This window comes from Condylura cristata, unplaced genomic scaffold (assembly GCF_000260355.1).
Source record: "Condylura cristata isolate star-nosed mole 26May11 unplaced genomic scaffold, ConCri1.0 scaffold00006, whole genome shotgun sequence".
Lineage (NCBI taxonomy): Eukaryota > Metazoa > Chordata > Mammalia > Eulipotyphla > Talpidae > Condylura > Condylura cristata.
The window spans coordinates 59,813,783-59,824,992 of record NW_004567107.1 but is presented as its reverse complement, the minus strand read 5'-3'; the positions used below and the strand labels follow the sequence as shown (position 1 = coordinate 59,824,992).

The 11,210-nt window shown below is 39.0% G+C and overlaps 1 protein-coding gene across 2 annotated transcripts in view; it reads left to right on the top strand.

The window, feature by feature from the left end:
- LINGO2 (leucine rich repeat and Ig domain containing 2) overlaps positions 1–8,326 on the top strand; it is a 1,074,912-nt gene extending 1,066,586 nt beyond the window's left edge. For both annotated transcript variants that reach the window (XM_012721335.1, XM_004677707.2), the window contains exons 8-9: positions 1,114–3,841; positions 6,486–8,326. In XM_012721335.1, coding sequence (XP_012576789.1) covers positions 1,149–2,969 — 1,821 coding nt within the window. In that variant the 5' untranslated portion in view covers positions 1,114–1,148 and the 3' untranslated portion in view covers positions 2,970–3,841; positions 6,486–8,326. The remainder of the gene's footprint in view (positions 1–1,113; positions 3,842–6,485) is intronic.
- Positions 8,327–11,210: the final 2,884 nt, after the last annotated feature.

Below are 11,210 nucleotides of genomic sequence, written 5' to 3'. Positions count from 1 at the left end.
GACCACATGGCGCGGCAGACCTCTCCTGGCCCGCCTGCTGCTCCCCTCAGCAGTGTGCTTTGTCCATCTGCCTGTTCTACTCCCCACTCTGTCTCTTGTGAATCCTCTTATAGCCACTGAGCCTCTGGCCTATACCCAAATCTGTATGCACAAATAAATAAATCTTTTAGAAAAAAAAAAAAATAGGGAGAAACAGTAATGTCATCTTAATTGATGCAGAAAAGCATTTTGCAAAATTTGATACTTAAACATACCAAGGTATAAAACTAACAAAGTTCTCAATAAAAATCACTATGAAACTATTTAATGGGCAAAAAAAATGATGTATCCCCATGGTTTAATTTGTCTTTGCTTAAAGAAGCTGGCTGAATATATTTTTAGTTCTTTTTATCACATGATTGCCTAATTTCCCATTGATACTTCTTTTCCTGACTATTTTAATTCTTTATAGTTATATGAATCTAAACTATATCCTCCACTCAGCAACTACAGTTGTGAACTCATTTACTTGTTTATGGTTTCTTCTTAAATATACACAATTTAAATAGACCATTCTTTTACAGTTGCTATACCTTAAAATTGAAAATCATTTTAATACAATATTCACATGTGAAAGGAAATACTCATCTTGCATTGAAGCAAACTTTGTGCTGTAATTCCCTAAAGGCTGATGATGAATGAAGTTTCTATTAGCACCACTTTGACCAGAGACTATGCTAAGCACGAGAGATGCAAACACTGATTCAAGCTGCGTAGCTATCCTCTTAGCCATTGATGTGTTTCATGTGAGTTCAAACTAGAGCCCTCTGTGGAAATGCTATTTTCCCTGAACATCTGTGTGGAACAATTGATTGTTGCCAAATACTGAAACTGTGCTGATGTGAGAAAGACAACTGTTATTATCCCCATCACTCCCATTTTACTGCCAGGAAAACTCAGGTGCAGGAAGGTAAAGTAACCTAACCAGCATTATGTAGCTAAGAACAGGCTGTAGTCCAATGTGTGACTGCAAATCCAAAGCCCTTTCCACTGTACTTGCTGCCGTATCTTTTCCCTCTACCCATCTATGTCCTAACTCAATTTTCCTTCCTCCCTTTGCCCTTTTTCCTGCAGGCTCCTGACCAAGGTGTAGACTAAGCGGTGGAGTCATGCTTCACACGGCCGTATCATGTTGGCAGCCATTCCTGGGTCTGGCTGTGGTGTTAGTCTTCATGGGATCCACCATCGGCTGCCCTGCTCGCTGCGAGTGCTCTGCCCAAAACAAATCTGTTAGCTGCCACAGAAGGCGACTGATCGCCATCCCAGAGGGCATTCCCATCGAGACCAAAATCTTGGATCTCAGTAAGAACAGACTAAAAAGCGTCAACCCTGAAGAATTCATATCGTACCCTCTGCTGGAGGAGATAGACTTGAGTGACAACATCATCGCCAATGTGGAGCCAGGAGCATTTAACAATCTCTTTAACCTGCGTTCTCTCCGCCTCAAGGGTAATCGCCTGAAGTTGGTCCCTTTGGGGGTATTCACTGGGCTGTCCAACCTCACCAAGCTTGACATTAGTGAGAATAAGATTGTCATTTTGCTGGACTACATGTTCCAGGATCTGCATAACCTGAAGTCTCTGGAAGTGGGGGACAATGATCTGGTTTATATATCACACAGGGCCTTCAGTGGGCTGCTTAGCCTGGAGCAGCTCACTCTGGAGAAATGCAATCTAACAGCAGTACCAACTGAAGCCCTCTCCCACCTCCGCAGCCTCATCAGTCTGCATTTGAAGCATCTCAGTATCAACAATATGCCCGTGTATGCCTTTAAAAGACTGTTCCACCTGAAACACCTAGAGATTGACTATTGGCCTTTGCTAGACATGATGCCTGCCAATAGCCTCTATGGTCTCAACCTCACCTCACTGTCCATCACCAACACCAACCTGTCTACTGTACCCTTCCTAGCCTTTAAACACCTGGTGTATCTGACCCACCTTAACCTCTCCTACAATCCCATCAGCACTATTGAAGCAGGCATGTTCTCGGACTTGATCCGCCTTCAGGAGCTTCATATAGTGGGCGCCCAGCTGCGCACCATTGAGCCTCACTCCTTCCAAGGGCTCCGTTTTCTTCGCGTGCTCAACGTGTCTCAGAACCTACTGGAAACTTTGGAAGAGAATGCCTTCTCCTCCCCTAGGGCTTTGGAGGTCCTGAGCATTAACAACAACCCACTGGCCTGTGACTGCCGCCTCCTCTGGATCCTGCAGCGGCACCCCACCCTGCAGTTCGGGGGCCAGCAGCCCATGTGTGCTGGCCCGGACACCATTCGCGAGCGTTCATTCAAGGATTTCCACAGTACCGCCCTTTCTTTTTACTTTACCTGCAAAAAGCCCAAAATCCGCGAAAAGAAGTTGCAGCACCTGCTGGTGGATGAAGGGCAGACGGTCCAGCTCGAATGCAGTGCTGATGGAGACCCGCAGCCTGTCATTTCCTGGGTGACACCTCGAAGGCGTTTTATCACCACCAAGTCCAACGGAAGAGCCACCGTGCTGGGGGACGGCACCCTGGAAATCCGCTTCGCCCAAGATCAAGACAGTGGGATATACGTTTGCATCGCTAGCAATGCTGCTGGCAATGACACCTTCACGGCCTCCTTGACTGTGAAGGGATTCACTTCAGACCGCTTCCTTTATGCGAACAGGACCCCTATGTACATGACCGACTCCAACGACACCATTTCTAATGGCACCAATGCCAATACTTTCTCCCTGGACCTTAAAACAATACTGGTGTCTACAGCTATGGGCTGTTTCACATTCCTGGGAGTGGTTTTATTTTGTTTTCTCCTCCTTTTCGTATGGAGCCGAGGGAAAGGCAAGCACAAAAACAGCATTGACCTCGAGTATGTACCTCGAAAAAACAACGGTGCTGTTGTGGAAGGGGAGGTGGCTGCACCCAGACGGTTCAACATGAAAATGATTTGAGGGTCGACCATTCACACCACCATCTCTGTGTCATTGTTGGTAACCAGGAGGCGGCCTGGCACAGTAAATGACTAGGTTACAAGGCAGCTGAGTGCAGCTGCCCCTGTGTCAAAGCAGGGTCCTTGGAAAGAGGAGGACTTCTTGTGGAGACTCCCCACCTCCAGGCAGGCAGCCATGTGTCAGAGCCCTTCACAGTGGGATACTAATTGTTTGCATTGCAAATATTGGCATTCTGGGGATCTCAGTAATGAACCTGAACCTTTGGCTCATGCTCATGGACAATTATTCAGCATTTTCTACCACTGCAAAACAACAGGAAAAAATAAAATAAAAAGAACCACCTACAATGTAGGATTCACATATTAAAAAGACACATTTGTCTAAAACATACTCTACAGAAAAATTTGTATCTATGATTACCATTTGTTAAAGGTTTGCATCATACCATACTGTTGGTTCAGTACCACAGAGAAATCAATATATTCTTTATTCTTTTTTTTAAACATATATGCTGTATATGTTTTAAAGCAATATGAATGAGAGGTTGTGCTTTTAGTTACTCACCACAATAGACCCCAGTGTGATTTCACCTTCCTTTCCATACAGATAACCCTGAGACTAGATCCCTGGAGTTATGGGCAGCGAGATGTTGAAGATGCACTTGTCTGATGTAGGTGCCAAGAAACAGGACCCGAGGCAAAACTGCTCAGCTCTGTTAACTTCTGTTACTATAATAAAGGCATGTGCCTAGTTTTGATACAGAATGGAATATTTTTTATACTTGTGATATCACACTGGACCAGTTTACTGTAATAAAGCCCTTGGTTTCTCCAGACAGTGGTGTGCCACTATTAGTCCCTGGGAGATGCAAGGTAGGTGTTAAAAGTGAAAATGATCAATTTGGTAACTTGATTTTCATCAGTTGCTGCTCATGGGCTGACGGGCTAATACTCACCTCATAGCCAAGATCACGAAGTCAGGTTTTTAAAGTTTCTGAATTAGGAGCTTTTCCTCAGATGCCAACACAAACTGGGGTGACCCCTGGTGATTCATGCACAACGTGATGTTAATGCAGGTCTGTTTCCCATGGGATAGCTGTCTGCAGGTTGGATTGCTGCCAGACGAAGGAAATATTCAGCTATTGCCATTCCAGTGTTCTCTCTTCAAATACTGTACATGGGATTCTATTTTGAATGAGAAACTGAGTCCCTCCCTATTTTCTTACCAGTTAGGTATATATGAGTTTGTATTTGAAAAATGATCTTGTGTGGACAAGAGGAATCCATCTTGTTTTTAGTGATTAAACAAGGTGGGCTAAAAAAACAACCTTCTCTCTCTGCTGAGGAAAACCACTAGATCCCTGCAAATACATTAAATTTTTCATATACTTTTAATTATCTCACCCAAGTTTGGTGCCCAAATCAGTTTGTACTGATGACTGTTAATCCCATATTGCATAGATTTTTTTTTTTTAAATAATCATTATTACTCACCAGCAACATGGTTCAAATGGACACAAATCCATTTGGCTAAATGTAGGGCTAATGGTTTTTAAATTATGTAAGACATTGAATATAGAATATATTCATCCTAAATGTGACCTATATATTCTGCATAAAGAGATCAGAAATTTCTACAGTGTATATATGAAAGGGATCTTAAAGTGAGCCCCCCCTTTGAAAAACATTAGCTGGAGTAGAAGAATTCTGGATTTTTTTATGACTCAAAAGCTGGCATTTAATTGAAATTTTGAAGAACTTCAATAAAATTAAATTGATATCAATAAAAAAGTGACAGCTCCAGGAATTATTTTGCTAAGTGAATAGCAGCATGGCTAAACCCATTTCTCTTTTAATAAAAGGTAGAAAATGAAATATAAAGGTTGAAAAATCACCTGTTTGAGTCATTTTTCATTTGACTTTCCCAATGATTATCGTGTATCTTTTAGAAATTCAATTACCTTATTTATATCTAACAATGTAAATCAAAATATGTAGTAAATTATATCACAATTCCAACTTCTATGAAAATGCAACTTCTATGAAAAAATTTTGGAAGAACAAAGCTAAAGTATAGTCTTCTGAAAGTTACTAGAATATATTTTGTCTTAATTTTTTATCACTGTAGGGATAGTCCAGTTAAAAAAATAAAAAACATCAAGCTAATAAAAGCTTGTGGTTCTGTTATCTGTCAAAAAATTTGACCAAACAAATTAAATCAAATGAAGTTGGATTAAATTTAACCTATTCATAAAAAGAAAGTTAAAACTTAGTTGTTAATACTTTTGAAAAGGAAAAATTGCATCTCCCAGGGGTTTCCATATATAATCCATGGAATGATGTTATTTAAGGTATTAATGAGCATCTTTCCAGAAAAAAATCACAGACTAAAAACTGGGGAAAAGGCTTCATTTGGTGACCACTTAAAGGTTCAAAGTCTGTGAGCTTCATATATCCTCTGAAAAATCCTGTAAACAAAAATTTTCTGTAATATTGGGGATTCTCTAAGATATTTAATAATGAAGCACTGCTTTTCATGATGTGAACTATTAAGATACTGAAATAGTTACTACATTCTAGAACAGAGCTCCATAGAATCCAGGTTTGTCAATCCTGGATTAAAGGATTTGTCATCTAAAACTTAGTGTACTTTTCTGAAACTCAATGTTTTTAATAGAATTATTCGAAATGGATTCCTATAGATCACTAATATCAATCACTTGATAAGAGATCTGATCATAGAATTGTATTAACCAAATATTTTTAGGAGAATCTACTTTTTGCCTGAAGCATTATAATATAGATTTATATGTAATTGGATGGTCACTTAATTTTCTACTAAGCCCAATCTTCCCCTTAGTACTTCTCTCAGTCATCTTCCCAGATGATTTTTATCAAAGCATACTAAAAAGTAATGCTATTGTTTGACCCAATATTTAGTTCTAGATTAACCAATTCTCTGCATATGAAGCATGTTCAAAGAATTAATGCCTGGAGAGCAAAAATAAATCTCAAGAAAAGAGTAACTCCAGATAATAACTGATAGTCTGAGAGAACTGAAACATGTCCCCAAACGTCTGAAATACTGGTAATTAGAGTACAACTCACCAAATGATTTCCCAGTATGCTCTAGCAAGAGAGCTCTACATTTCTAGATTCTCATTTTGCTCACTTTTAACCTCTTCGTTTTCATTGCATTTATTTTTATGAGCCTTTCATATTTGTACTTGATATTTACCAGAAATTTTGCTTATCACCAACTACTCCCTGAAAGTACAAAATCCTTCAGGTTTTGTTATAGCAAATATGCTGCTCTCCTCAGTTCTCAGAGGAGCCCAGAAGTTACAATCTCCTGACATTTTTTAAAGGATTATTTAAATCTTACCTTCACTGACTTTTGTCATTTTCCATGACTCAAGTAGAAACATCTATATTAAGATATCAAAATATACAAAAAAGGATACAATCTTAAAGAAAAATTGAGTAGAGCCTCATGCCGATTAATTCACCTTTCCAGGGTCTTCCTTCATCTTGACGTCAAGACTTTTATTTTCACGTCCGGGACTGTGCTCAGAGGCTGTTTGGTAACACAGAATATGTCTTGAGATGTTCTGGGAAAGAAAATAAAGTATATTTTCAACTGGAAAGACCTAAAGTAAGGTTGGAGGGAGATACTTAAGTATTTAAACCTGTTTCCTTTATTACCAATTTTTGTAGTTGCCATTACTGAAGAATCAGTTGTGCTCGCTGTAACATCAGTGATTTTTTTTTTTCATGTTCCCTACATCCTAGTCACCTTGACATAGCCCACATGAGCTATTCCAAATGGCATTTGTGACATGTGAACCAAGTAACAAAACCTTTGGGGTCAAAGCCATTTATTCTTTTCAGTTTTTAGGCAAATATTTAATCTTATTTATTACTGAGAGTAAGATCCTGGAATCATGGCCTATGGCACTAGCAAAACAGGGTCTGATTTTTCCATTAACTTTCCAGCATTGGCTATGAGAACGGCCCCCTTTCTCCTGAAATCTTTGATTTCTGATTGAGCAGATGGAGTTATTCTGCCTGTAGGTGTGGGGAGCCTGAAAGGCTTGGTCAGGCACCAGAGTGCGTTTCCAAGTACTTGGGCAAACTCCTGACACAAACCTCTCAGATTTTCTTCCTTTTATTCCTTACTCCCTTAAGAAAGAAAAAGAAAAAAAAAACATAACCAAGACAGTGGCCCTCATTCCTCATTCTCACTCTGACAAAAGTATGACAATGCAGAAGGGACAGATTCATACTCTCAGTCTATAAGATCAACATGATAGAGATTTGCCATCATGTTTTGCCGTTATTTAACAAAAACTGGGTCTTGGGGCCGTCTAAACTGGTCACAGAAACTAGGATTTGAATGAATTAATGACAGGTTTTCAAATCTGAAGTTAGTTTGTCGGTTTTGGATGCAGTAAAATGCAACTGCCTATTTTCTTAAAAAAAAAAAAAAAAGAGAATGTAAAGCTCACAGATAAGAATTTACAACAGATTATTTAGGATAAAGTGTCCATGGGGAAAAAAGAACTTTGTAACAGTTTTACTTTTCTAAAACAGGCCTGGATCTGCTGGTCCTCTTGATCATATTCCCGTATTTCAGAATAGTTCAGAATATGGGAATTGGGTCAAGACATTCTTTGTGTTCAATTGTCCTCCCGTTTGCAAAGGTCTTTAGTACTTCTGCTTTCTTGCCTCATTCTCCCTGGAGGATCACTGAATAAGGAGGACATAAAGAGCAGGGACTGCTAAGTCCCTGAGACAGTCCACAGAGAGGAAAGCTCTGCAGCCCCCTCACATTTGAGCCTGCTTTCCTGATTCCACAATTGATGTGATCCCTCCTCCCGCTCTGCTTTCCTTCCCTGAAGTCCCCTCCCGGCCCCTGTCATACCTCATCAATGAGGCTCTCTCCAGGGATGAGTCTTCTTTCATTGGTACTCAAAAATTCTTGGGTAACTGTTAAACTGGAAATTGCTTAAAAAAAAAAAAAAAACCTCCAGCCTATCTCACACAACACTTTAAAAGTTAAGACTTACCATTCACATAATCACAAGCTGACAGCAATCTGCAGGTTGAGTGATTCTGATTTTTTTCTCCCTTCTAGAAGCAGGTGGGTTGATATAATGCCAACCTGAAATAGAAGCTTTATTTATAGCCTTAGCAGAATGAGCAAAGAGCTGGCATAATCAAGAGTGTACTGCATATTTAAGAAGGTTTTACCTTTAATATGCAAAATAGCCATTAGAAGACAACAAAAAATGCAAATGTACATTCTACTAAATTGGTTAACTATATTAACTACAATAAAGTTTGAAAAATAACTTCCATACTGATAAAGGGTCAGAGATTTTGTGCCTATTCTATCATGACAAAAAATAAGAAAACAAAATTGGTTGCCACCTTAATGTTCATCATGTTGTTGCACACCTCCTATTCTGAATTGCTTTAATAACTTTAATTTCCACTGAAATATACCACAATCTACAATACCTTTTAATCAAAAAGTATGATTAAACATGAGACTCAGAATTGTAAAATAAATTTCTCCCTATCTTTACAACAATGTAGGTCCTGCAACCCACTTGTTCATATACATATTTATGGGACAGGAATTAAGTAATGACTAAACTTTGTCCAGAGGCTATTTGGAAGAAAACATGTTCTTTTCCTTCCCAGTTATAAAATCAGGTCTACCACACACAGACTGATACACATATCAGTTGTCTTGTGTTTTATTTTCCCCATTTTGTATGGAATGCCCAAATCATAGTTTAAAAACTATTGTTTATATATACATATATAAATATGTGGGGGAGGGTGGTTTGATTTTTTTTAAGTATTTAAATGTAACTGCTTTAAAAGTTGATAAGCTTGAGCAGGAGGGGGGAAAAGAATGTGTCTGTGTTTTTTCTTTAATGTCTTATTAAAATCTTATCCTGGGACTATCCCATGATTGGAAACTACTAACCAACAATCTACAAAGAAAAAATTTAATGCCTGATCATTGATGTTCTTAAACACACACACACACACACATAGTGTTTGACAAAAGTATCATGGTTCAGGTTTGTGTCTCATGACTTACGATTTTTTTGTGGTGGGCATGGCTTTTATAACATGTATAAACAAGTTAACTTATTTTATAACATGTAAAATAAGTTAAGAAAACATGTTTTCTTTACTGATGTAAAGGGCTTAAGCATTTGACATCTCAGTTAAATCCACTGGGGTATTAAGAAATGAAATTAATAAACATAAATGGAGAGACATATCAGGAAATACTTCCTTCTTGAGAGAGGTTGGTTATATGAATCTTACAGAAAATTGAGGTTGCTTACATAGCTTTAGCACTGTTACTAGCTCAAATAATCCACAAATAACTCTGATCAGAGAAGGTCCATGGGTATCTAAGTATTATGTCAGAGTACACAGATTACTCAGAGGCCAAGCTATATTTCTTCATGCACAAAATTTCCACAGGGCCAAAGGCCTGCCTATGGGATATCCAAATCTAGGTAATACCAACCACATTATAAAGATATTCTGCGCTTGTAAACTGTCACTTACAAAATTATCTCAAATCCATCTGACTTTATTACATATGATGAGCATAATTTTAGGGTGAAATTAATTTTAGGATGAAATAAATTTGCACAAGAACTGAAGGGGTCAACAATCCATCCACAGAACATACATCATCATTTAGATAATATGAGTTAACTATCAGTCAGCTGTCAATGATTCAAGACAACATGTAAGAGAAGGAGGCCCTAAAACTTTAAAAGGAAAACATTTCTTTCATCTTCAGGCAATTTGGGGAAGGAGGGAAGAAGAAAGTTGTCTTGTGGTAAAAAAACGAACTGAAAATGGAACACCTGTGCTTGTTTATTCTTTCTGCTGTGAGAGAGGGTGCTGTTCTCCCCTTTCCTTGGTCCTTAAGGGGCTGAGCTTTAGGGAGATGTGTTCAGGGAGCTGTCAGCATCTATGGCCTCATCTTCATCGCTTAGAGCTTTTTAGACAATTTTCAGTAAGGAAGGAGACAGTGAAAGCAGCAGCAGGAAGCTGACAGACGTGGTACCTGGAAACCAGTTTGATAGATGACAAGGAAACCCTGGATTCACTGGCAGGCAGCAGCAAGTACTCAAGTCGTAAGGCTCTGACAAAGATTCACAAAAGGCCCCTTTGCTTTTCTTTAATTAAAAAATGAAGAGCCTGTTGCCTGAGAGGGATTTCCTTCTCCTTGAAGATGTCCTGCGTATGCCAGTGCTTCATGAGTAAGAGCCACATCTCAGACAGTGGGCGTTCATTTCCAGTACTAAACACACATGACTAGAGCAAAGTTCCTATTAACATGGTAGGTATATATTTCTCCCAACTAAGAAACCACAAGACAGTTTGTCCAACCAATTCACTGATCAGGGATAAGAGGATCCCAGTATGTGAGGACTTGCTCTTAAATAATGAGAAGATGACCCAATAAGGGCAAATTTTTTAAACAAAAGCTGGACATACTTTTAGCTTGGTGGCTGGGCTTAAGCGCCCTTCACGAATGTAGAAGCCCATTGTCATCTGTATTGGTTTCCCTCTCATTTCCCTCAAGCACTCTGCTCCAGCTAGCAGGCTATAAGTGTGTCTGTGTCATTTGGTATAGTCAGAAAATTAAAAATTAGGAGTTCCTTCCTACTCCCTTTCAGGCTGATACTCTTTTCCTAATTACCTCATTGTCAGCCCTAAAATGCAGGATGGAAAGATTAATGTGGAATGAGGCCAAGTTAAAAAGTAAATTGCGAAACCTTAATGGGATCATCTAGGAGTTCACCTGCAGAAGATCTGAAAACATTGGACTTGTCACTCTAGTGCCTTTCATCAACTCTTACAAACAATTAAATGCAAAAATTATGACCCTCCCTCAGATAGTATGAATGGGGAAGAAAGTCCTTTGTTAGGGCTTTGTAGACAGTGTTTCTTTTCATAATACGATGAACTCTGATAAGTCAGAATGTTGGGGCTTATCAATTGCAATGCCAGGTACACACAGGTTGCTAAGGACCATAGAGAATGATGGGGGGAAATGCAGTAACAATATAGCTTATCTGAAGATTCTCACTGATAAGAAAAACTCCGCAAAGAACTCTTATCACTGAGGAGTCAGTGTTTGAGAGATGAAAACCCAAGAAGCCCCACAAGAAAGCCACATACTCCTAGGTGA